The sequence below is a fragment of the Lissotriton vulgaris genome, chromosome 7 (genome assembly GCF_964263255.1).
Source record: "Lissotriton vulgaris chromosome 7, aLisVul1.2, whole genome shotgun sequence".
Taxonomy (NCBI): Eukaryota; Metazoa; Chordata; class Amphibia; order Caudata; family Salamandridae; genus Lissotriton; species Lissotriton vulgaris.
The window spans coordinates 805,128,106-805,153,948 of NC_141695.1; the positions used below are offsets into that span (position 1 = coordinate 805,128,106).

General features: G+C 49.6%; 1 protein-coding gene across 2 annotated transcripts in view; it reads left to right on the forward strand.

The window, feature by feature from the left end:
• The window catches only part of CANT1 (calcium activated nucleotidase 1), a 160,215-nt gene that overhangs the window by 82,907 nt on the left and 51,465 nt on the right, over positions 1–25,843 (forward strand). For both annotated transcript variants that reach the window (XM_086931070.1, XM_086931071.1), the window contains exon 2: positions 4,949–5,609. In XM_086931070.1, coding sequence (XP_086787196.1) covers positions 4,979–5,609 — 631 coding nt within the window. In that variant the 5' untranslated portion in view covers positions 4,949–4,978. The remainder of the gene's footprint in view (positions 1–4,948; positions 5,610–25,843) is intronic.

A 25,843-nucleotide genomic window follows, 5' to 3' on the forward strand; every position in this document is an offset into this window, starting at 1 on the left:
TGTGCACTTTAGTCTAATTTAGGAGTGAACCCACAAATGTACAACTTTGTGGGGATCCACCATATTTCAAGTGACCTCCAATTGCCCCTGCACTAGGAACATTAATATTACTAACCCTAGTCTTAAACATCTGACTGTCAAATAGCTGCCATACTTGTCCAGTCGTACAAGGACTTTGCAGTCAGAAAAGTCTTGAAACTATTATTGTCTGAGTCAAGATTTAGAATTCCTAGTCTCACTTGTGTGCATACTTAAGTGACGACAACAGTGTTAAATGATTTGTGGATGTGGGCCCTCGGTAGTAGATACGCAAAAAAGATAGTGAATTTGGTATCTCAGTACTTATCTTGTTACACTGTGATTAACAAATACAGGTTCATGACCTTTGTTAAGCTCATTTCTGAAAGTCACTTGTGAAGTTGTGTTTTAAAAGACTCTGGTGTAGCTGTCGCACCCAGTGAGCGTTCACAAAATGGCCTTGGCTGGGACCCTGGCTGTAATGCCTCATGGCATAAGAAGCGTCCTTGCAGTTTTTATGTCTATTGGGAAATGGGATATATGTCCAGTTGGTTTGGTAATACCTTGTGACTATGGGGGTCATTGCTTCTGTAGGGGTTGCAGGCACCAGTTAGGGGACATAGTGACACACAGGCTGTTGAAATGCCAATCAATCAGCGTATTTGTAAAGCGCACTACTTACCCGTAAGGGTCCCAAGGCGCTAAGGGGAGGGGGGGGGCTGCTACTGCTCGAAGAGCCAGGTCTTGAGGAGTCTTCTGAAGGCGAGAAGGTCTTGGGTCTGCCGTATGTGGGTAGGGAGGGAGTTCCAGGTCTTGCCGGAGAGGTAGGAGAAGGATCTGCCGTCGGAGGTCGTTTGTTGGATGCGGGGTTCAGCTGCGAGGCTGGCGGAGTGGAGCTGGCGGGTGGGGGTGTGGAAGCTGAGTCTGCTGTTCAGGTAGGCTGGTCCGGTGTTGTGGAGTGCTTTGTGTGTGTGGGTGAGGAGCTTGAAGGTGATCCTCTTGTCGACGGGGAGCCATTGTAGGTCTCTCAGGTGGAGGGTGATGTGTCTGCGGCGGGGGGACGTTGACGATCAGTCAGGTGGAGGCGTTTTGAATGCGTTGTAGTCATCGTAGTTGTTTGGTCTTGTGTTAGCTGCTCCTACATTGGTGAAGGGGCCTGCTCTTATGAACAAAAGCATACTCCATATTTAAGTTCTTACTTGAGCTCCATCTCTCTGCCCCCCAGTGCCCCACCTCCTTTATCTTGTTTGACCGTGATGCTGTCACATTCAACATTTTGTTCAGTACATTCATAGTCAAACTCTGCAAGATCATCTCAAGACCTGCCATTATCACTTGCACATGACCTCCCATCAGACACCTAATTTCTTCTTTTTTTTTTTTTTTTTTTTTTGGAAGACTTTTATTTATAACATTTGTACACAGAAACCAACCAAGTTCTCAAAGGATTGACAGTACAGTACATAATTATGCGTCAGTGCACACAGGATTAATTACAGGCTGACTGTGGTCAAGTTTTAGCTTTTGTTCGTACGGACAAGTGACGGCAGGACAGTTCAAATCAGTACGTCGATTCCAACATCTAAGGATCAGAAAAATAGGCATACATTTCGGTCGTGACACCATCCGCAAAAATATCCTCATAGAAGGAAACATCTAAGCAAGCAGGAGTGCACATCACTAAAACTTAAATAAACAAAGAATCTATCCATTATAGAACTCAGAGGAAAAAAGAAAAAAGAACAGTAGGCCCATAAAACAAAAAGGAAAAAACATAAACCCCTCCAACCCCCCACCCTGCACCCCTGCAGCTGGCTACGGCCTTCCCCCCCCTAGCAGTGTGCCTGTCGCCCCAAAAAAGAGAGTCCCGAAGTGTAGAAGAGAAGAAAAAGATCCTAATCTATAACTACAATGGAAGTAGTATAAAACGGAGGGGAGCCCTCACCCGTCCCCCGGCCCCTCCCCCCTGCAGCACCAGTACCAGCACGAAGTGTAAGGTCAATAAGAAAAGGCAGTACCGGCGAACAAATGTAAATCGCACAGTCAGTACATTACACAAGCAAGAAAATCCGCCTCACATCCCTCCCGATCAGCAACAAAGAAACCATCAGCCAATTGCAAGCTGCGTTCACCCCTGTCCTGTCCTGTCTCGGCTAACCTTGTTCACCAAAGTGTCCCACACAGGCAAGACCAGTAGTCCAAAAACGCAGATGTTGATCAACCGGGCATCAGTCATGCCCACCTCAAGGCGCTCCGGGGACTCCGACCAGGACCAAAAGCACATATTCAAGGTGGCATACGATGGAGCCGGGCCAGAGAAGGAAGTTCCAAAGTCCAACAATGGCAGCAGTGGCGACCTCCGATATGAGGGGAGCAGGGGGGGTCAGAACGAGCGCCTCAGACGCGAGTCCAGCCCAGAGTCCATACTTTGTCCTGGACATATAAGTTCCCTAGCAGGGGACGCAACGGGGCAAGGAGTCTCAGTGCCATCAATGTCGCACAGGGCCGCCATCTTATAGTGGAGAGGCAGGACATGCGATGTGCAGCTGTGTTCCTCCTGTCCAGCCAGTCTCGATCGCCCCATCGCAAACACGATCGCATCCAATTTGCTGATTAGGGTTCGAGCAGAGTGTTCCATTGAGCTCCGGAGGTCGACAATAGCCGACATTAGGCCGCCATATTGCCGGTCTCTGTCGTGTCTCTCCCCGACCACGTCGCTCCGCTCCAGCCGCCCAGGAATCACTCGCGGTACAGCCACCTCACAGCTGTCTATAGCCATGACCATTGTGCTCACCAGCACGGTCCCGCTGAATCAGGCCGGGGTACATGCATAGGGGCTGTAGTAGCAGCGAGAGATATCCGTACCGTTGAAAAAGCAGCCCCCAGCATAGAAGCAGCCCTGCTGGGAGTGGAGGTAAACAATAAGTCGGGAGTCTCCCGCCGATCGCGGGGCAAAGTGCAAGCCGTCCCTTTAACACGAGCAATCCGTGTTCCCACGATCGAGCGATACGCCTCAGAATAGCCGGTACATCTCAAGCTTCGCCGCCAGCCCAGCCAAAGGCGCAGCTCGAAAAATGGCCATTTCCCGGCTAGTGTGATCCGGCCGGCACGCAGTCGCCGCAGTAATCCATTGTTTATCGCTCAGCGGCGGGCCTGGATTTCAACTAGATGCCCCGGTCACAGGTCCGCAGCGGGCCGCGGGACATTTCCGATCAGCGCTGTCGCTAGCGAGCAGGTACAGGCTCCAGGGTTTCCCCCCTGGTCGCCGGAGGGTGTCGGGTACACATTCGTGTCGTTTCGGCACAGGAGCACAGGCAGGATAGGTGCGCAGGAGGAGATGGTCTCAGGAGTCGAGGGACTAGTCGACCGTCCCGGTCGCCATCTTGGCTCCTCCTCCCACCTAATTTCTTAATAACTTATTGAATAAGCAGTCAAACTTCCAAACTGGAAATCGGCAAAGCCACACGTACACCTTCTTCACAGAGGTACACGTACACTTTTTCCAGAGAAAATCAACTCATGTGCTTCATTTTTATTTTAAAACATTAAAACATTTAACAGATAAAAACAACTTTCCAACCTGACACCACCACACCCTTGCCCAGGAAGCACGAAGCCCCCAGACCTTTTCCTGTCCCTCTCCACTGTCACAGAGCAGCATTCTTCTCCCTTTTGCCTACTCACTCTTTTAAGTGTACTTTATGCACTTCTGGCTGACTTTCTTTATTTGTATCAAAAAGGAGTGGGAGAGAAGAGGATATTCTGGGTTTGTCTTCCTAAACCAGTCTCTTATTCAAAAAAAGAAACTTAGTTGTTTCACGCCGACCAACTCTCCTCTAAAGAAAAACAAGGTCTTCTTGTGAAACCCTCACCCTCCAGGGTTACCCCTTGGTGGCATGCTTCATCATCGGGTCTATCCCATTCCGCTGCGCATCAGGGCGTGCTGCAACCTACAAACTACAGAGGAGCACATTTTGATTTTAGACAAATAAAGTGTTAAAAAAAGAGTGGGGTTATTTTGTGCTGGAATGTAATTTAAAAATACCTAGCAGGCAGGTGTATCCTATTTATTCTTACCTCTCGATTGTATGGTTAAAAAGGGGGTAAAAATAGGAAAAGAGGGTGTTATGTGCCTGCTTTCCTAAAGGTCGACATGTTTCAGCCATATCCCTATTGACTTTTTTCAGAACCTCGAGAAACGAGTTCCACTGGTACCACTCCTACTGATTCAGACTAGTCGCACACAATTTGGATGCCAAAGACTGATCTATATACATTTACCACCTAGTAGGCATTCACTGTCTGTAATTTTGAGGAAATATAAATTAAGAGTTAGATGTAACAGCCTATGGCTGTAAATATATAACCGTTTTTTCTTTTAGCAATTTAAATTTAATTGTTGTGAGCACCTCCAATTGAAGGAAAAGTGTGTATTAAAACATATATTGTGGTTGAGCACATGTAGTGTAGTTCTAATGAACTAATTGAATCATACAGACTGTGGTCTCAGGATGCATTTTCAAGACACATTCACATATAATGATAGTCATACACGTTTATAGTAAACATCACATACATATAACATGCTTCAATGTTGCATCATGGTTCCTCCGGGGGGAGAGGGTTTCCTATTGTCACACTCTGCGGGGAGAATTGCAGTGGGGAAAAATAAGGAATTAAAAAAAATAAATCTGGGCGATCCTATGAGGTCTGTATATGTTCATCGATATAGAAGATATGACAAATGGCAAATGCAGTGTTTAAAAAGGCAGAGGCTATGCTGCAGTCGAGATAAGCAATGGAAGTCATTTGAAACACTAAGGGCGTTTGTAATGTGGTCATGTGGTCATATTTGGCCTGTCTCTCTAACCTTGTTTACTGGCTGATCATCTGTCACTATGCATTCAGTAACCTTTTTTGTGTCTTGCAGGTCTTTCCCGACTGTTTTCTCTGATGCCCTATGAATTCATATGGAGAACTGGCATGTAATGACCCTATGACTCCTCTTCGGATCAGTGTGGGTGGACTTCCTGTGTTGTCATCCATGACTAAAGGTGCAGACCCTCGCTTCCGTCCACGATGGAAGGCCATTGTTTTCTCCCTGACAACTATTGCCCTTGGCCTACTGTTGTTGTGCCACCATCGGACTACCGCTGCCCGACCAGCTGCCCTCAATGCCCACAACAGGGCGCTGGGCAGACATTTGAGCGATCAGTACAATGATACCTACCCCATCACTCCTGTGCGCAAGACCCCCGATGGGGTTAGTTACCGCATAGGGCTGATTGCGGACCTGGACACTGATTCCCGAAGCAAGAAGGCCAGCAGCACCTGGTTCAGCTACCTGAAGAAGGGTTATCTCACACTTTCTGAGAGTGGCGACCATGTTACTGTGGACTGGGATCCTGAGCCAAGCGTTGTGGAGTCACATTTAGCTGAGAAGGGCCGTGGGATGGAACTTTCAGAACTAGTTGTCTTCAACGGCAAGCTATACTCTGTGGATGATCGCACTGGAGTGGTGTATCAGCTGGACGGGTCTAAGGCTGTTCCTTGGGTTATCCTAACTGATGGGGATGGCAGTGTTGCTAAAGGTGGGTAACTCTACTTCATATGTCCTTTCTTGGTGTTGTCTTTCTGCTGACAGTTTCCTCACATCAGGGCTATGGAAATGTCTGCTATGTTAAAGTAAGTTGTGTTGGTTCTAACACCTCATAAAGCATAGGGGTACAGTCTGCTCCACTGTGCTGAGATGGCTCTTCAACCTAAAAGATCTGACATGATACTGTTTCACAGAACCCTCCCCTCACCTTTCAGAAGACTTGTGTACTTACTTGTTTACTGCTGTAGGTTAACTCGTGTCCAGGAGGACTCATGCCACCCTTCCTAAAATATTTTCTGCACTTTTATAATGGGTGTGGTCTTCACTAAAGCATGTATTTCCTTAATGACCATTCAGAAGCAACACATTCATAAACCCAGGCCAGTCCATAAAAATGTTAAGAGCACTGTTTAATACCAGCTACAGCCTGCAATTCATGTGTATTTATACAAAATTCCCCTAATGACACGGTTTGATCATGTAGGGCCACACAGAAGGCAGGTCCAACAAATTGTTTTTAAATTGTCTCAGAGAGTTCGTCATTGAACGAGCAAAAAAAGGTGTTAACATTAGTTCTTGTAGTACTCTTATATCTCTTCTCTTTATGCTTTTCCTTCATAGTGTAATCCACGCCTTCCCATTTCCCTTCCGTTGTTGGTGTGTTGTACTAGAACCCTATACGCTCAACATTCAAAACCGAAAGTTGGGAGTTCCCATGGAATGTCAGTGGTGTGGGTGTTTTCTTGCACTGGAATACTATGCTGAATAAAGCTGAAATAAATGGCAAGTAAGCCTGAGGCGGTGATTTGGCGGCAAGACGCCATATGGGCCGGGATGCCCGCCACCCCCTCCCAACACCAATTCCCCATGGGAGGAGACAGACACAAGTTTGAGCTTTTGGAAGGCGGGGGGGAGTTACCCCCCGGCCGTATTTATTAAAATATGAAACAAAATTTAAAACTTTAAATAAACGTTTCATGAATTATGTACAATTTTATTTCCATTACATTTTGCTGAAGACAAGTTCTTTGGCTAACCTTAACAGATCTCTAATACAAAGGTTTTCCTAGCCGAGTCTGACATCCTGAAAATGCATAACAATCTAAAATAAAATTGTACATCCTAGCATTAAGGGCCAACGGCAAGGTCTTAACCGGTGTCAGATCCCTACTACCAAATTCCCGCCCTCACAGTGTGAGTGGCGCATGCGCAGAGGACTTTACCCTCGTTGCCAACTGTAACTTCCCTTGTCGTGGGGGCCCCCTTTCACTCGACGCCATCTTAAGGTCGTCCGAGTTCTTGTGCGAGGTATCCGTAAGAAGGACAGCGTGGACTCCCCCCCCCCCCCTTCCCCACACTCTCTTCCGCCGGAGCGGATATCCGGCCCCCGGGAAATTCGTAGGAGGGGCATATAGCCGTCTCCCCCCGGGACGGGCCTATGGCCGTCTCCCCCTAGGCGACCCATTCGCAGTGGGTGCCGCCTCCCCATGGGAAGGGCCAATGGCCGTCTCCCCCTAGGCGACCCATTCGTAGTGGGTGCCGCCTACCCGTGGGAGGGGCCAATGGCCACCTCCCCCTGGGCGCTCCCATCGGTACTGGGTGGCGCCCCCCCTAGGGACCTTGAAATCACTGCTCACCGATCATGACCTTACCGCCACAGGCCGGATAGTTGACCGACTATCCGGCCCCCCACGCCTCCTAAAGGTCATGTCTCCTTAATCCCACTAGCCATGCTATGAAGTCTCCTATGAGTAAATCATTCCCAGCCCTGGACAGGTGAACCCCATCATTCAAGTAACAGTGATCGCCCTGAATACACCCATGGGGAATGCTTTGCAAATGCGCGGAGCGAAACAATTTCCCAATTTTGTTGTTGACCCTATTTACGGAGTGGTTTAACGCCGTTACAGAGAACCCCCCCCCCCCCCCCCCCCCCCGCCAGACTTTCCTGGGGATCATGTGGGACCAGGCAATCGTGCACCCCGGGAGCCTCCTAGCCAACCAGCTGACTGCCGACAATATGTGTTCAACTAACACCCGTCTTACCAAGTCATTGCCCCCCAGGTGCACTATGATTACAGATGGCGGTGAGCTTTGCCGCCCTAAGAGTCCCTCCACAAACGTTTGAAATTGGTCAAAACAGAGGCCTCCCTTCCCATGGAAGGTTACTCTGAACCCGTATTCCCCAGATGCGTGAGTCGCGTCACCTGCCATGAATACGTCCCCGGCGCGCCTCACGTATGAGTGGCCCACGACCCATACCACTCGATCTCTAGTCGGTGATCCTTGACCGTTGGTCCTCTGGTGTTGGGTCGATCCCCAATTCCGCCCCGCGTCACAGGCTTGCAAAACTGTAATCCAAACAAAAGACAACAAGCGTGAGTGCATTTCATCAGTCTTTTACAACATGTGCAGTCGCACATACCTCTTGAATCACTTCTTCCGCACCCAGACCCCGAGCCGTAGCCTTTGTAGCGGCCCCTATTCTGAATGAGTGGGTCCCAAAATCGCACGGGTTCAAGCCCGCCGCAGCAATCGTAAGTGCCAGCACCCTCTGAAACTGAAATTTCGTCAACGGGGTGCCATCCTTGTGTCTTAGCAGGCTCCCCCCCAAGTCGCCGGCCTCTGTGCCAGGTAGTCCTCTAAATACCTTATGGGACAACTGGGGCTCCCTCGGGCGCGCAGCAAAACCACACTACTCCCCAAGCCTTCCTGGTCTGTCTTGGACCTGGCTATCAAGATTAACATAGAATCACCCCATATTTGGACATGATCCCTGCATAGACCTCCCTCCACATCCTTCTTGTTTCTTGCTATGAGTTCACTTACCCGCATGGCCCCATGGAATGCCAATGCGAAAGCCGCTCGGAACAGAACTACCTCGGAAGGGGATTAGCATGTCTCCTCAAGTTTTGCTAGTAGCAAAGACAATCTTTCTAAACCAGTCGGGTGCCTTGTATCTTGTCTGCGACCTTCCATGCGCTGCCAACCGCGGACCGCCTTTCTGACTAGGAAGGAACCCGTCGGGTCCCGCATGCCATGGAGCTGTGCCATGAACGATATGGCCGCCCTATGTCTGTTGGCAGTTGCGGCTAATCGGCCTTCCTTATGAAGCACCACTAAGAACCCTAGGAAGGATTCCTCCTGCCCCCAGCTATGTCTCCCTACCGGCCCTAAAAAGGTGCAGTAAGAACGATACGCTCCCTCATAGGCTTTCCTCGTCCTGGGCGCTAAGCTGGCTGCCACGAGGTCCTGTAATCCGGGGCACCGATCTGCCATAGTGCTTCGGGGAACGGTGCCGCCACTAGATCCGTTGTGGGTAGATAACCCCTGAAAGCCTGCATGTGTGAACGAGAGAGTGCATCAGCTGCATTATTCAATACACCCGGCACATGTTTTGCCCTGAATTGTACATTCAATCTCATGCATCACAATACAATTTCTTTCAACAGCCTCAAGATCCACTTTCAGCGTGCTGCCTGGTGATTAATGCACTCGACCACCGTCATGTTGTCTGACCAAAACACTACTGAGCGGTCCCTAAAGTCTTCCGGCCATGCCAACAGAGCCACCCAAATGGGAAATAGCTCCAAGAACCCAATGTTACCTGTTAGGCCACTGGAGTGCCACCACGTTGGCCATACTTGCGCCGACCATCGATTACCAAAGATCGCGCCAAACCCCACACTCCCAGCTGAGTCAGTCCACAAACCCAGTTCGTCAGATGATGCTGGGGGTTTGTTCCACGCCACCCGACCGTTGAAGTCCGCCAGGAATGCCAACCAAATGCGCATGTCCTGGCGAACCTCTGCCGACAGTCTCGTGCGGTGGTGTCCCTCCTTGTGCAATGGAACGTGAGAAGGGGCGAGCCATCGGTATCACTTTTAAGGCAAAGTTAAGCTGGCCCACTGTTTGTTGTAACTGGTGCAGGGTCACCTTCTCCTTACCAAGGCATAGTATTAAGGAGGCCCTGAACTTGGCCACCTTCTCCATTGGCAGACGGAAGCATCCCTCCACGGAATCGAGCTCATTCCCAGAAACTCCAGTGAAGTAGATGGCCCTACTGTCTTACCTGGTGCCAATGGGGCCCCAAACTCCTGCATGAGAGTGCAGAAGTCCTGCAGTGTCTGTGCACATTCCGTAGTGTCTGCCGGACCCAAGAAAAGGAAGTCGTCTAAATAGTGCATCACCTGTCTATGCCCAGTGACCTCGGTGAACGCCCATTCCAAAAAGGAGCTAAACATTTCAAAATAGGCACATGAAATTGAGCAACCCATGGGCATGCATTTATCCATGTAATACTTTCCTTGGAACGTGAATCCCAGCAAGCGCTGGTCCCGAGGGTGTACCGGGAGCAACCTGAATGCTGATTCGATGTCAGATTTCGCCATCAAAGCACCGGGGCCCAGGCGATTCAGTAGCTCGACGGCATCGTCGAACGATGCGTATCGAACTGAACATACTTCAGGGTCAATAGCTTCATTCACCGAGGCCCCCCTCGGGGCCGACAGATTGTGGATGAGTCTATACTCCCCTGGGTCCTTCTTCGGAACCACTCCTAGGGGTGAACACACAAAATCCGCTACTGGCGGGCAGGCAAAAGGCCCTGCTACCCGTCCCAAGCTGACCTCTTTGGTAATTTTCTTGGCGGCCACCGCCGGGTTATGTTGAACAGATAGTTGATTCTTACAGAAAGGGCTCCCCCGAAAATTCCCCGCCGGGATGTTGAAGCCATACTGAAAGCCGTTCCTCAAAATCCCGGCGGATACATGATCAGGGTATTTGTTCAGCCAGGGAGTCAAAGCCAAGATGTCGATGGGTGAAGACGATTGCTTCCCAGGCACCACATCAATCCTGCTTAGATCCCCCCCTTTACTCCCGAACTACCGGACTTGGATCTACAGCTAATTTCTGGGTGTGAGGAGTTAGCACAGCCCGAACAAGCATGCCGGAACCTACATGTTCCCTGGGGCCTGTTACAGTTACCTCTGTTGGAACCCCAACAAACCCCACGCTTGCCCCCATTCCCGCCGGTCTTGGGATGTGACTACCCGCCGGCGTTGGCCCGAAAGGGCTGTGCCGGTCTCTGCTGGAATGTCCCAGACCCGCTCGTGCTTGGCGCCGACGTACCCGCCGATCCAGGCAAGAGCTGTTTATGCCATGACTCCGCGTCGAGACAATCCCACGTTAAAGCCTCGTCAAATTCTTTAGATTTTCAAAAATTAACATCATAACCCCTCCATTCATTCCCCCCGTACATTGTATAAAAATCCATGATCCTGTTCTGGTAACATGATAATTCGGGCAATACTTCGGGTTTACGTTCCCCCATTACTTCTGTAAATATAGAAAAGGCCTTGACCCAGTTCGCCATGGTCTCATCAACCCTAAATTCCGCCATCTTGGCCCGCCATACGCTTTGGTGCCATAAATCTTTCTGGGTCTTTGCGTATTCTATCTCACGATGGTCGGTCAACAGTGAAAACATGTTAATATATTTGTCCCCCCATATCATTTCCTTTGTGGCCGCCGGGATGTGCTGAGACCACCTTTCCCGCCTTGAAGACACTGAACTCTCCCCAACCAATGGCAATGGGTTCTTACCGGGTTCAACTGCTGTGTCCGCTGTCTTCGCTCGGCCATCCGTTGTAACCACCGTTGCTACCTGTGGGGGAACAGAAGGAACATTCGCCGTCCCGGCTGCCCTTGACTGCCGTAACTGCTCGATTATTATTCTGGCTTCCTCGGCCGGATCCCCCGCAGCCACTGCCCCCCCTGCTTTCTTCCTTAGCCAGGGTAACACTGCTGCTAACTGAAGGGCCAATTCTGGGGGCATCTGATCATCTTCGACTGGTGTTATCACTACGGGGATTGGTAAACCCACGTCCGGACCTGGTACCGGGCTATCCACCGGTGCGACTGGGTCGATTGCGCCCGGGCTCGCTGGGGGCACCTCTGGGGCTGGGCCCTCCCCGGAATGCGCCCTCCTCTTATTCCTTTTCCCCTTACCCTCTGTGGCGACGCCCGGCAAGGCCGGCCCTATAACTTTCTTAGGCCGCCCCGAGAGGTTGTTCTGCGCTGCTATCTGCTTCTTAACATCTGCTAAGCCCCGACCGATCGCATCCACTTTACCCATTTTCCGGTCCATCACCGCTACTCGGGTCACGAGGGTGCGTAGCATCTTCTCCATCTCGGAGCGATTTCCCGCTTTCTTGCCAGACATATCTTTGTTACTTCGCCCAACTCGATCCGTAAGGTATTAGAGCTTCAACACGCCTGGCACTGAAAGAAAAACAACAAAGATTACAAGTTCTCAAAATTGCCGCTTGTTCCTTCGAGGGCTCACGAGCGACGAGTGGTGCAGCCTTCAGAGCACTGGAACAAGAGGAAGCCTTGTTGGATTCCCGCTCTATTTATCCTTCTGCGGGAGGGCGGGGGCCCGCCTCAGGTACGCCCATCCGTGCGCGGACTTCCGGGCAGGTGTCTAGGACAACCCCTTCTAGACGGGAAGGGCGTGCTCCGGCTACACCGCTTTGGGCATACCAGCCGAAACACGCCCCCCGCCCACAACGGTTTCCCGGGGGGGATCGGGGCACCCATCCATACGTTCGGGGGGACCGAGTGGTCTTCCCTTTCCATAATGACAGTCCTCTGACGAACAGACTTTAAAACCATATTGTTCTCATATAATTTTATTTTAAACAGAACACACTCGAAGGATTTACATTCCTTGGGAAAACAAAACTATCTTATAAACCACATATTCTTTCTCCTAGAACCCAAAATCATGTAAATTAAAACCATCTAACTGCTTAAGAGCTCTTATGCGAAGGAAGAGCCAAGCAGGCGACCATGATGGCCGCCTTGTGGGTCAGCTTCGCCGATACCTCTCTCCTGCCGCAATATCCTGAATTAATCCTGGTCCCCCAGTCCTACCCCCGTGTGTGCGATGGGAAGTGGTGTCTGTCGGCGAAAGAACGGGCCTCCTCCGAGGCTCGGTGACGGAGACGTGTCGCCTGGAAGGTTGAGGCTTGGACCCACGGTCAGACCGGGGCCTCGCGTAGTTGGGGATCCGCCTTGAAGTGTGTCGACAGCGGGGCCAGAAGACGCTGTGGACCCGGCCCCGCCTGAACGGCAGATAATTGAACACCGTGTGGCCCGAGTCTCCTAACAGCGCTGGGATATAACGGGAACCGAGCGCCGGTGGCTGTGTGGCGGCGCCCGTGGGGATCAAGCGTTGGCGAGGCAAACCGGCCGGAAGAATGCAGGGCGCCTGACCCCTGGACAAGGGAGGCCCGTTGTTGTGGCGGATCGTATCGCCTTGGTGTGGACAGAGCTTTCCAACAGGGGAAGCGGGCAACTTACCCGAATGACCTTCTCTGGACCAGAAGCACCATTGACTGGGGATCGCACATGTGTGACGCTCCTGAAGGCCTGGAAATCCTGCAGACGCGGCAGAGCTTCGCTGCGAGGCGCCCAATTGCACTGGGGCCCCGGAAGGCACCCCCCTCATTGAAGGGGCACATGACGACAGGGCTTGTGATCTTGGGGGAGATCGGGGAGCAGCGAGAGAGACCCTGGACACATTGAGGGGTGCCAAAATAACCTTAGTATACCCGGATCCCACAGCAGGGTGCCTGAGACCGGGTGAGGCATGGATGGTGTGGAGGGCCAGTGGGAGGTGTACATTAAGTGGTCACGTAGGGCCTGTTTGAGGGCACCCAACAATCCGCAATTCTTGACTGTGTGGTGGTGGGTTCCCGGAGGATCGGACCTGGCTCCCTTCGGTGGGACAGCAGCCAAGTCCAGAGGGGGCACGCTGACAGTAGGTTGCCCAGTGGAGTATTGGCAGTTCCGCCCCTAGGAGACACTGTGCCAAGGGCACGCTGCACGAGATCATTCGGAGTTGAAGCGTTGGTGGTGGTAAAGTAGCAAAATGGCGACTAAAACGGACCAAGATAGAGGTTTGTCCCAGAACACTAAAGGGTCCAGGACTGTTCAGTCCAACAGACTGGACCGATACACCTTACCGAGTGGCTCACCGGTGGAGGCCAAAAGGCTGCAAGGGGAGTGTGAAGAAGACGCACCAGCAGTGGTGGAGCCAACGCTCACAGATCTCATGGCAGCTATAACGGAAGTTCAGACATCTCTGGGCCAGAAAAGGGAAGCCCTAGATACCAAGCTTGATACTGTTACCATAGAGGTGGGGCTGATTAGAGCGGATCTCACAAAGAAAGGGAAGTCATTGGAGGTTAAAACGACCAGCCTAATTGACAATGTCAACCAACTGCAGCAGGAGGTACGTGATCTTAAGGCTTTGAGGACTCTCGCGGATCGTAAACTGGAGGAGTTCGAAAGTAGGGCGCGGCGGAATAATGTTCGAATTCTGGGAGTGCCTGAAAAGTCAGAGGGACAGGTGCCCGACCTGTTTGTTGAGAATTTGGTACTTAATCATCTAGAACCAAAGGGCCTCAGTAACTTCTTCACGGTCAAGAGAGCTCATACGGTCCCCGGGGGCCGGTTCAGACCTGGCCTGTGATTGCTGGGGTCCTAAACATTCGCGACAGAGATGCCATTCTTCAGGCAGCCCGAGTCGGGCCTCCACTGCGATTTGAGAACGCGACCCTCTCCTTTTTTCCGGACTTTACAAAAGCGGTGCAAAAACAGAGGCAGAGCTTCCTATTGGTAAAGCGGAGACTACGTGATAAGGTACTGAGATACGGCATGAAGTTTCCGGCCCGCCTCAGAGTGGAGCATAATGGGAAATCTTGGTTTTTCGACAATCCTGAAGTGGCGGCGGATTGGTTGGACAGTGCATCCGCAGCAGAAACTGAGGGTCAACCCCGAGAGGAGGCGGACAAACAATAGTAATGTTGCACGGGTCCGAAGTGGGATTGATGTAGCATGAGCGGGACACAGGGGGGAGGACGGGAAGGCAATGCTTCCCTGATGCTGCTAATCCGAAGTGATAGCCTTGGGGAATTGATTATATCCAGGCAGCATGGTGGGGGTGGGGGGGAGAGAAGCGGGGGTTCTCAGGCCCTCCTCCATTTCTACGTTGAGTAGGTTGGGGCGACAGGCACACTGCTAGTTGGGGATGAGCGCATGCTTCAGGCAGGGGTGCAGGGAAGGGGGAGGTGGGGCAGGAGTTGAGGGATGTGTGAGAATGCAGGTTGTTTAGTAATTTTTAATTTAAAATGCACAGCAGGATTTGTGTTTGGTTTTCGTTGTGGGTTATTTTTGGCATTGGGTGACGAGGAAATGATGTACCAATTCTATGTCTTCTAGTAAGTCAGGGTTGGGGATAGCCACGCTTAGCTGGAATGTGAATGGGCTTGGGGACAAGATAAAGAGGGGGAGGTCAGTCAGTTGATCAGGAGACACTCCCCAGATGTTGTGTTGCTGCAAGAGACCCACCTGGTTGGTAATCGTTGTATGGGGCTGCATAAGGATGGGTACAAACTGGTTGCACATGCCGGGTTCACAACGGGGTCCAGAGGGGTGGGGATTTTGGTCAGGAACTCCTTCCCGTTGACTATACAGGCCACTTGGGAGGATAATAGAGGCAGATATATTGGCGTTTCGGGGCTGTGGGAGGGGAGAACTGTTACCTTTTTGTCAATATATGTACCCCCGTCCCTACAGGCTGACACCTTTCGGGACCTGTGCAGAATCTTTTTGACAATGCCCATGGGGTTGTTGATTGTGGGAGGTTACTTCAATTCAGTGGTGAATGGCGAATTGGATAGACATCCCTGTAGGACCCTCCCGCTGTGGCAAAGGTGGCTACGGGATTTCTTGGAAACCACGGGGCTCGCAGATGGGTGGCGCTTGCGTAATCCAGGGGAAACGTACTACACCTCGGCCGCACATCATTCCCTTTCTAGGCTAGACTATATCATGGTACCGACGATGCAGCTGGCGGAGATTCGGGAGGTGAGGCATTTGGGCAGGGGGATATCTGATCATTCACCTCTTTGGCTTAGAGTGGAGGTGGGTCAGAGAGACGTGGGTCGGATTGCTCCCATAAGCGCATGGCAACTGAGAGACCCTGCCACCAAAAAAGAAATCGTGCAGATCACGGAACACTATTTTCAGAATAATGTTAGAACGGTGGAGTCTGGTAGTTCCCTGTGGGAGGCATATAAGACTGTGATCCGAGGGGAGGTACTATCGCTAATTGCCGGAAAGAAGAGAAGAGGCCGTGCGGAGGTGGACAGAATCGAGGCGGAGTTGGCAACACTGGAAAGGGAGGAATTGGGAGATAGCACCCCGGAGGAGAAACATCGATTGAGTCTCCTCGGAGATGAATATAGGAGCCTGGCACGTGGGAGGGCCAGGGAAAAGCATGCTGACACCCAAAGCAGGGTGTATGAACATGGAGATAAGGCGGGGAAATTGATCGCGTGGCTGGGGAAGGGAGAGTGGGGGTCCAGGTTGGTGCCAGAATTGCAGGCAGAGAGCTCGGGTAGAATTACGGAACCCAAGCAGATAGTGGAGGAGTTCTCGGCATATTATAGTTCGGTGTACACGGAGGCTGATAACGAAGACATGATGCGGGACATACAAATGCCCGCACTCTCGGAGGAGGACAGGAAGTACCTGGACTCTCCTTTCACTAATGATGAGGTTGCCCATGCTATTAGAGAGGTGCATTCCGGGAAGGCCATGGGCTCAAACGGGATCCCTATAGAACTTTACAAACTGAATGCCAACAGACTAGCGCAATTTCTCCGAGAGATGTTTGAGGAAAGTAGGGAGAAAGGCTGACTCCCATAAGATCAACGAGTCGCAAACATAGTCGTTGTACACAAGGACGGTAAGCCTCGGACATTGTGCTCCTCCTATCAGCTGATCTCACTTTTGAATGCTGAGCCGAAGATACTTGCAAAATTGTTGGCAACTAGGCTGGTCAAGGTGATCAAGACCATTGTACATCCGGATCAATCTGGCTTTATGCCCCGTCACAACACAGCCCTTAGCCTTTGGAAAGTAACTTGTAGCTGCCTCTGTAGGGGGTTACTAGTGCTGTTTATGACAACTGTTTGATTATCTCCAGTGTCGTGAGAGGGCACTTTTTAATTTTGTACTGTTTTATTGTTGGGACTGCCGGGGGCTGATTCCTGGGTGCGGTAGGGGATTCCTCTGCACTCCGAAAGTTAGCGGCCTAGTTGGAGGGGGCACAAGGATAAATTGGGATGCAAACGCAAGCGTGCAGCGGACGAGCGCAGCGGGTTCGCCAACGGTGCGCCAAAGGTGAGCTCGTCAGCGCCCGTCCGCGCTCAGCGCAGGCCCTGCTGCCTCTCCCTTGGTCTATAGGAACCTAGCTCACATAAGTTGCCCGCTCTGGTATTCGGGGGCTGAACTTCACAACATAAACAGAGGGGCCAGTTGTAAGGTAGGTCTCTGTTTTGCGGAGACCGCCCCTCCACTGTCTGACTTTTTGGTTAAGGACTTTCTACCATGTGGGCTTTTGAATGTTAGATCTCTTCCAAAACAAGGGACAGAAATTCATATGTTGTTGGAAGTTCACGAGCTGGAAGTGCTGTGTATGACAGAAACCTGGACTCGACAAGATTGCGAGGTCGATCTTGGTCTGGCCTGCCCCCCTGGCTATAAAATTCTTCATAAGCCAAGGCTGGGGGGGAGAGGGGGAGGGGTTAGGTTGATCTATAGAGAGTCCTTGAACCTGTCTACCATTGATATTGATGCGGTTACAGGGGTTAAACTTCTTGGGTTTGCAATTTAGAGTGCTTTGGGTCAGTCCCTGACAGGGATTATTTGATATCGGCCTCCAGGGTCTTTTTGTGTGCAACATCAGCAACTCCTATTGGAGACCTTCACCAATATGGCCGATACACACCGGAGACTGCTGATCTTGGGTGATTTTAATCTTTGGCTGAATGGGCCCCTTGACTCGGGCCTGGTCAATATCACTCAATCTTGTGAGGGTCTGGGTCTTCGTCAACAAGTTTCCAAGGCCACTCATATGGGAGGACATATGCTAGATCTTATTTTTGCGGAAGATGATCAAGTGTACATTGGGGAAGTTTTGCCCATGGACTGGACTGATCATTCTATGATCAAATTTGATTTGAACATGGCCAATTTGGACAAGCGGGGAGGCAATCGGGTGAGCGAATTTGTAGGCAGGGATTGGAAGGCTCTTATGCGTAAGAGAGGTCCTGATGTGGTGTTCTCAATGAAAGACTGCTTCTCCCCGGAGGCCCAAGTGGAGGACAACTATGCCGCCCTCTGTAGGAAAATCACCTTGACTCATGACTCTCTTGCGCCTCATAAGCACCTTCGGAGCAGGGGGAGACCCTCTGCCCCTTGGTTTAGTGAGGAACTGAAACACTTGAAACTCGAGTGTAAATGGGCTGAGAGGAGATGGAGGCGTGGCTATTCAGATGAGGATAAGAGGTCGTGGAGAATAAAAATAATAGAATATAGGAAGGTCATTAATAGGTCGAAAGCCGACTATTTTGCTACCCAGATACTTAAGTCCCCAAATAGCACTCGTAGTATTTTTAATATTCTTAACAGCTTGACCAACCCAGACTGTTGTTAAAATGAGTTTCCTCCTTCTCAAGTGCTCTGTGATGATCTTGCCAGCTTTTTTCATAATAAAGTTAACAATATTAAGGAGCAGGGGGTGGTCTCTTATTGTCCTGTGAGGGCGAACGTTTTATCACCTGCCACGGAAGATATTGGCACTGTGGTAGCAAGTGCCAATATGGAGGGGGCTGCCTCTGGTTCTCTCTCTGAGTTTCCACCTTTGGAACCTGAGGATTTTTGCAGAGTAGTGGATAGTATTGTATGAGGATCTCCCCTGTATCCGTTGCCTTGTAAGATCTGGAAGGAATTTGGGGTAGAGCTATTCCCCTCGCTCCGTCTGATTTGTAACCAGTCTCTCACTGGTGAAGTGGTGCCGTCTCAGTAGAAGCAGGCATTGGTGACACCTCTGCTTAAGAAGCCTTCCCTCGATCCAGAGTGTCTTAAAAATTTCCCTCCTTCCTTTTCCTGCCAAAATAGAACGGGTGGTGAGTGGCACACTGTCCACATACTTAGAACAAGCTAAGCTTCTGGAGGAGGAGCAGTTTGGGTTTCGTCCGGCTCACGGCACCGAGATGGCCTTGATGGACGATCTTTGGGGGCGGGCAGACAGGGGTCAGGCAGCGGTTCTTATTCTGCTTGACCTGTCTGTCGCCTTCGATACGGTTAACCACGAAATCCTACTGAGATGGTTGAGAGAGGTGGGAGTGACGGGTTGCACCCTTAGGTGGTTCCACTCCTTTTTATCAGGCAGTGTCTCTCTCCCCCTATCAATCCGCCTTTACTTGTGTTTCACATGGCGTGCCACAGGGCTCGGCCATTAGTCCTATTCTTTTTAATATTTACATGCGATCCCTGATGGCGGTCATCAAGCGTTATAACATTAAGATCGTTAATTACGCGGATGACTCGCAATTAATTCTCTCCTTGGAGGGAGCACAGTCATCTTCTTTAGAGGGGTTTCGTAGCTGCCTGCGAGACATGTCGCAATGGTTGAGGGAAAATTTGCTACAATTTAATGTAGCTAAAACAGAGGTGCTTTACTGTGCCATGGGAAGGATCCCCTCTGTGCTGCCCAGTAACTTCTGGCCTCCAGAGTTCCCAACCTTGGCCAGCCTGTTGAAACAGTTCGCAACTTGGGTGTGACATTTGACTGTAATGTTACCCTAGAGGCGCTAGAGTTACGAAAGTGGTGGGCTGTTGTTTGGCCATCATTCGCTCTCTTAGGAAGATCTTTCCTCTGCTCCCCCCCCTGCCGCGCTCCTTGATAGCACGGAGTACCATACTTAGTCGAGTCTACTACTGTACTACTGTAATGCCCTGCTCCTTTAATATCCAAAATTTTTACTGGACAGGATGCAGAGGCTGCAATCAACCACAGCTAAGTTGGTACTAGGCTGGTCGAGACGGTCCTCCGCTTCTGTGGGTCTGGCGGAGTTGCACTGGCTCCCTGTGAAACAAAGAATCACGTTCAAATCACTTTGCCTAGTCTTTAAGGCCCTGCATGGAAGGGGTCCTACCTCCCTTCAATGCACATTTGAGTGGTACGTCCCTGTCCGAACTTTGCATTCTTCTGGGGAAAAACTGATAAAAAATCCCTGATTTAAAAAAGTCATAGCAGGGGGTAGATCATTTGGGATCGCTGCTGCAAAGCTCTGGAACTCCTTACCTCTTGAGCTGAGACAAATCAGTGATCTCCTGCCATTTAGAAGGAATTTAAAAACATGGATATTTCATAAGATTTAGGGGTTAGCGATAGTAAGGTCCTGCGGAGGTTGTCAGACAGAGTTATGAGCGCCAAGATGCCTGTTAGGTGATAGTGCGCTTTAGAAATGCAATAAATAAATAAAAAAAATAAGGTTGCACGGAATTATAGCCGGAGCACCTCAGATACAGGAACCAGCGGTCTTGCTCTCGTTGGACGCCACTATGGCGTTTGACAGGGTGGAATGGCCCTACCTATTTGCGGTTTTGGGCAAGATGGGTATGGGGCAAGAGTTCATCGAATGGGCCCGCCTTTTATACTCTGGCCCTCTTGCTAGAGTGGTGGTGAACAACCATAGATCCGATGATTTCCCTTTGGGAAGGGGCACCCGGCAGGGATGTCCCCTTTCCCTGCTGCTGTTTGCATTGGCACTTGAGCTCCTTGCGGCATGGGTGCGCTGGGATAGGACGATTCAAGGGCTGAGATGGACCTCCGAGTGGGAGGATAAAATCTCTCTATACGCGGATGATATTTTGCTCTATCTAACGTCCCCCAGAGAGTCCCTGATCGGTTTTCTTGATATAATGCTATATTTGGAAGGTATTCAGGCTTCGCCATTAATTGGGGGAAATCAGAGCTGTTTGTTCTTAGGGGTGAAAAATTGTCCCAAACTCCTGCCCATTACAGATGGAGTCGCGGGATTTCGATATCTGGGCATTTATGTAACTAAGGACTCGAAGATGCGATTTGATAATAATCTCAGGCCACCTCTAGACAGGCTCCGTAGAGACGTAGCAAGGTGGAGGGCGTTGCCGCTTTCCCTATTGGATCGTGCAGTGTTGTTCAAGATGATGGCTCTTCCCTGCTTTCTATACACCCTCCAAAATGCAATGGACCCAGTGCCCCCCTCGTATTTCAGAGAAATAGAGTCCCTCCAGCGGCAGCTCCTTTGGGAAGGCAGACCACGAATCGCATTTAACAAACTCACCCTGACCTGGTATGACGGAGGGATCGGACTACCGGACCTTCGGAAGTATTACGGGGCCTCCCAGCTAGCGACCATGCGATCTATGGATCTCCAGGAGATCCTGCGATGGACAGGGGTCAGTTACCCGGCGGAGATTATACAAGAGCCCTATATGCTAGAAAGAAGTGGCCCCTCTTGGTGGGACCGGCAGCACATGCAGTCCAAGTGTGGCACACAGCTAAACGGCACCTTAAATGGGATGAGAAGATTACGCTTGCCACCCCGCTGTGGAGTTCAGAGGACCTTGGTAGTCTGTGGAAATCGAAGGGCTTTGATAGATGGGATCTTATTGGGATTTCACAGGTCAAAGATATGTGGGTAAAGGATGGAATTCTCGCGTTTGAAGCAGTTACGGGAGAGCAAAAGATCCCAATATCTACAGGTTAGACATGCCTTGTTGGCAAAGATTCCCCTGGAGCCGAGCTTCCAGAGGCCTCGCCATTGGAGGATCGAATGCTGGACGGTCACCTCCCAACTAAGACTATCTCACTGATTTACAAAACGGTTATTAACCACACGGAGGATCCGCTGGTTCAAATTAGAGACCAATGGAGTGCGGATGGCTTTGTGCTGGAAGATGAGGACTGGAGAGAGGCAGTGTCTTCCCCCAGGGTGGTCGCGGTCCAAATGAGATTAAGACTAGTTCAATTGAAGATCTTACACCGCTCGTATGTCACGGGTCCCCGATTAGTAAGGATGGGTTTGGTGAATGATGGGAGGTGCCATAGAGGTTGTGGGGAGATGGGTACATTTATAATATTTTATGGCATTGCACAGAAATACAGGACTATTGGGTCAGAATACACTGCAAGATTCGAGAGGTGCTAGGGGTGGAAGTGCCGATGGAGGCCCGACGATGTATCCTTAATGTATGGGAGCCGACTGACCTAAACGCGCATGGGAAACAACGGGTGACACTGGCATGCATGATCGTCAAGCGTAACATCGCACAATTATGGGGAGCTAACCATGTGCCACAGATAGGGAAATGGATGGAAGACCTTGATTGGTGCATGTTCAGAGAGAAATCGGTGTTTGTGGCCAGGGGTCGACCCGGAAAGTGGGGGAAAGTCTGGGGTGCGTGGAATTCCTATAGGGGAGATATATGTACTCCTCAGTCTGTTGTGGAAGATGCTGTGACGTCGGAGTCACCTGACCCAGAGTAAAATCCTAGATAAGATGTTTGACATGGAAATGTATGTATTATTGTTGTGATTGATTGCCCGTCACCTGATGCCTTTTATGTTGTTTTATATGTTAATAAAAAGATTTTTTTTTAAAAGAGCTCTTATGCTGTACATCTCTATATATGGAAATTTTTAATGAACCTCTGCTCTGTTAACGCCACACAAATATTCACGGTCACCATGTACTGCACACGCTCCAGCATGAATGTTCTCATCACATTCTGTTCTTTTAGAATCTATTATATTAATACTATCTTTTTTGCAATCCTAGATAAACTTACATTGGCATTTAATTCTGTAACTTAATCCATATCATTTCCTTTAGCAATTGTAGGCACATGGTTACATGTCTACCAGGTGTTGATTAACATAAGTTTGAAGCTGGAGAAAGTTTCAGAAACTATCTAAACCATTATAGCCATACAAAACCAGCCTCGGCATTCTTTAGGTGTCTATGTCCTTGCTCAAGGTATTCCCTGATCATCTACTTCCTGATCGTGTTCTTCCCGTATAAGAGCACTGTGGGATATTTCAGCTCCGTCCCTGAAAATGTATTTTATGGGCTGTAGTGTGGAATGTCAGGGCAGCCATGTTACTTCTTTGGGGATGTTGTATTAGGAGGGCATCCCAGTATGTTGTTTCCTATGCACTCTGTGTTTTTGATAGTCTTCCTAATGATCACTGTCTCAGCTGCTGAATATGCTTTATCACAGTCAAGCAGCCTCAGATAGAAGAAGGTTGTGCTCTCTTCCACGACAAACCTATTTGTTTCTTGGCTAGTATCAATGCAAGATCAATGAACTTACATTTAAGTTTTTGGAGGTGAGTCGTTAGTCCTGCAGGCTTTCTTTGGGCATATTTATCCCCATCTTGCCTGTCATGTTGGTAAGCATGGTCTGATATTTTTCCGTAATACCCAAATGCTGTGTAATCTCACGTAATGTGAAAGAAACCGGCTTCTTCCATCCCACATATTAAGCAGGTACCTACTAGGTGCAGTGTTAATATGGACTGAAGTGTTTTGTCTATGGGTGGTTCCTCCCATTGGTGTCCTAAAATCCTAAGAATCTTTTCATTAGTTGGTTGTGCTTTATGAAGTGCCCTAAAGGTATATTGTGGGTCAAACGAAAGCTGAAGCTGAAGCTGAAACTGAAAAGCTGAAGCTGAAAATATTTGTAAAGCGCTCTGTGACCAAGCGGTTTCCTGGCGCTGACATTAGTCATTAGTATAGGTGTTGTACAGCTGACCAACAAGGAGGCCTCCCGCTGCATTCTAACAACTATGAAGAGGGTCTCCTGCATTCACCACAAGAATGTGTACTGACCACAGCAGTAATTCAGGGGAGTATCCCACACTCGGCTCTATCTTTTTGACGTAACTGGCCCAGTATTTCCTCACTCCTGCCGCTAATTTGGGCAGCTGTGGCTTCCTGCAAGGACTATTGCTTCATGTTACGTTGCAATAGATCTAGGTACCAGGGCCTTTGCTATGTTTAGTTTCTGGTGAAGCAAGTACTGGCAGCCACCTCAGCGCCCAATGGGATTGTGCTGCTATATAGTAACCCTCAATTTAAAGACTCCTAACCCCCACTTCTGTTATTGGGGATTTCAGTCTGGTTAGGTCCACACTTTTTTTATATTCGGTCTTGTCATATGGTATCTGTGTCACAAAAGAACTTTGCGGGCAGAGCCAGTGAGATGTTAGCAAAAAGATAAAGCAGTCTGGGGAGGAGGACTATCTTGCTTAGTGCAGTTATCCCTATAATGGATACTGGGAGGTTTTTCCAGAATTGTGCTGACTCATGGATAACAGAAATCCCCCTCTGTAATAAATGTCCATTTATTGCATTTACTTCTCTACAGATGCAAAACCTTGGATTCTTAAAGGCACGCGGGGCCCATTACCTGTTGTAGAAGTGTGTATTGTGGGGCTTCTGCTGTTGCAGTTCTCAGCAGGAATAAACAGGATGTTCTTGTGGAGTCTCGAAAGCTACCTAAGTATGTTGAATATCTGCATGAGTCGGAGCAGTTGTTCTTAATCAGACATGTATAACAATACATCAGCCTCATTAAGGGCGATCTGAATGGTTGTATAGCTGAGTGCTAGTCCTCAATGCTCTGGTGAGCATCCACCATACCATACGGCTCCACGGCAGAAATTAAGGGCAACATAGGGCAGTCTTGTCATGTGCCCTGTTGAATCTGACAAATGCTGAAGATCACCCATCTTAGACTTACCCTGGCTGCTGGGAGGGTGTGTCACAGGTTCATCCATGATAAAAAACTGTTCCACAAATTTCATGTATTCCAGCATACTCTAAATATCCGCAGCCAATCTTCTTAGCAAATGCTCTTTTTCTGTATCTATGGAGGCCACCATGGGCTAGGGATGTCTGCAGACATAGATCTCAAAATACGAAACAGTTTATGTACTGGCCCAAGCTCACCAATTCTCGGAAACCCATTAAAAGCCTAGTTGCCAGTAATTTCCGTAGTATCTTGTAGTTTGTGTTTAGCAACTAAAGTAGTTGTTGTAATGGAAGTCCAGTAGCCGTAGTGTAGGTTATAGGAAGAAGGTTTATTAGAACTTAGTTATAAGTAATTAGATAGCTCAGCCCCACCGGGAGCAGCATCCTTGCTGCTCAACCCAGATCTTCAACTGACACTCAGTCTACCCGAACACTCCGCATTCTACTACGTTACCCCACACATGGCTGAGCAGCAGGGACTTTGAACGCTGGGGAGGATGCATTAAGTTGCAGCATCCATCTCTCTCTCCCTCTCCCTCTCCCTCTCTCCCCCTCTCCCTCTCTCTCCCCCCTCTCTCTCTCTCTCTCTCTCTCCCCCTCTCTCTCTCTCCCCCTCTCTCTCTCTCTCTCCCCCTCTCTCTCTCTCTCCCCCTCTCTCTCCCCCCTCTCTCTCTCCCCCTCTCTCTCATATATATATCAGTCCTATGACATCAAATATAATATAATCCTGAAAGCATTAAAACATCACAGCAATATAATCATGAAAATAATATCACAGCAATATAATCCTGTGCAGGACATAGAGAACTGAACACTAACGTCATCACTCACACCCTTCTGCACAGACAACGTTTGAACACCTGAAGGGACTGGGTCTCAAGTAAAACACACCAGATATTCCGCACACCCGACAAAAAGATCCAGCACATCGCAATACACACAAGGCATCTACGCACATGGTATCTTTCCACCCTTACAAACTCCCACACTGACAGGGAATCCCGCAAAGAGTCTTTTTCAACCCATGCAGATTCCCAAACAGACAGAGAACTTCCGCACAGGTTATCTCTCAATCCTTAAACATAGCCACACTCACTGGACATTTTAGAACCGGGTATCCTTCCGCCTCTTACACATTTCCACACACACATACAGGGCATCTTCGCACAGGGTATCTTCAACCATTACACACACTCCCATGCTGACGGGGAATCTCCACTTAGGGTATCAATCAACCCTTACACACTCCCCCACCAACAGGGAATACCCGCAAAGGATGTCTTTCATCCTAACATGACCGATGGTCTAAAGTTAAACCACTGGGGTGCATGACCCCATGTCTTAGTACACAGCTCTACATTCCTAACATCAGGGTACTCGACCCTTACAACTCAACAGCTTTCTGCATAACACATGACACACACTTTGCAAGACTGGAGTAAAAACTCTAGACCAGTCTACAGCATTGCATAATATACATCGGCGGGAAATAAATGATTGCATC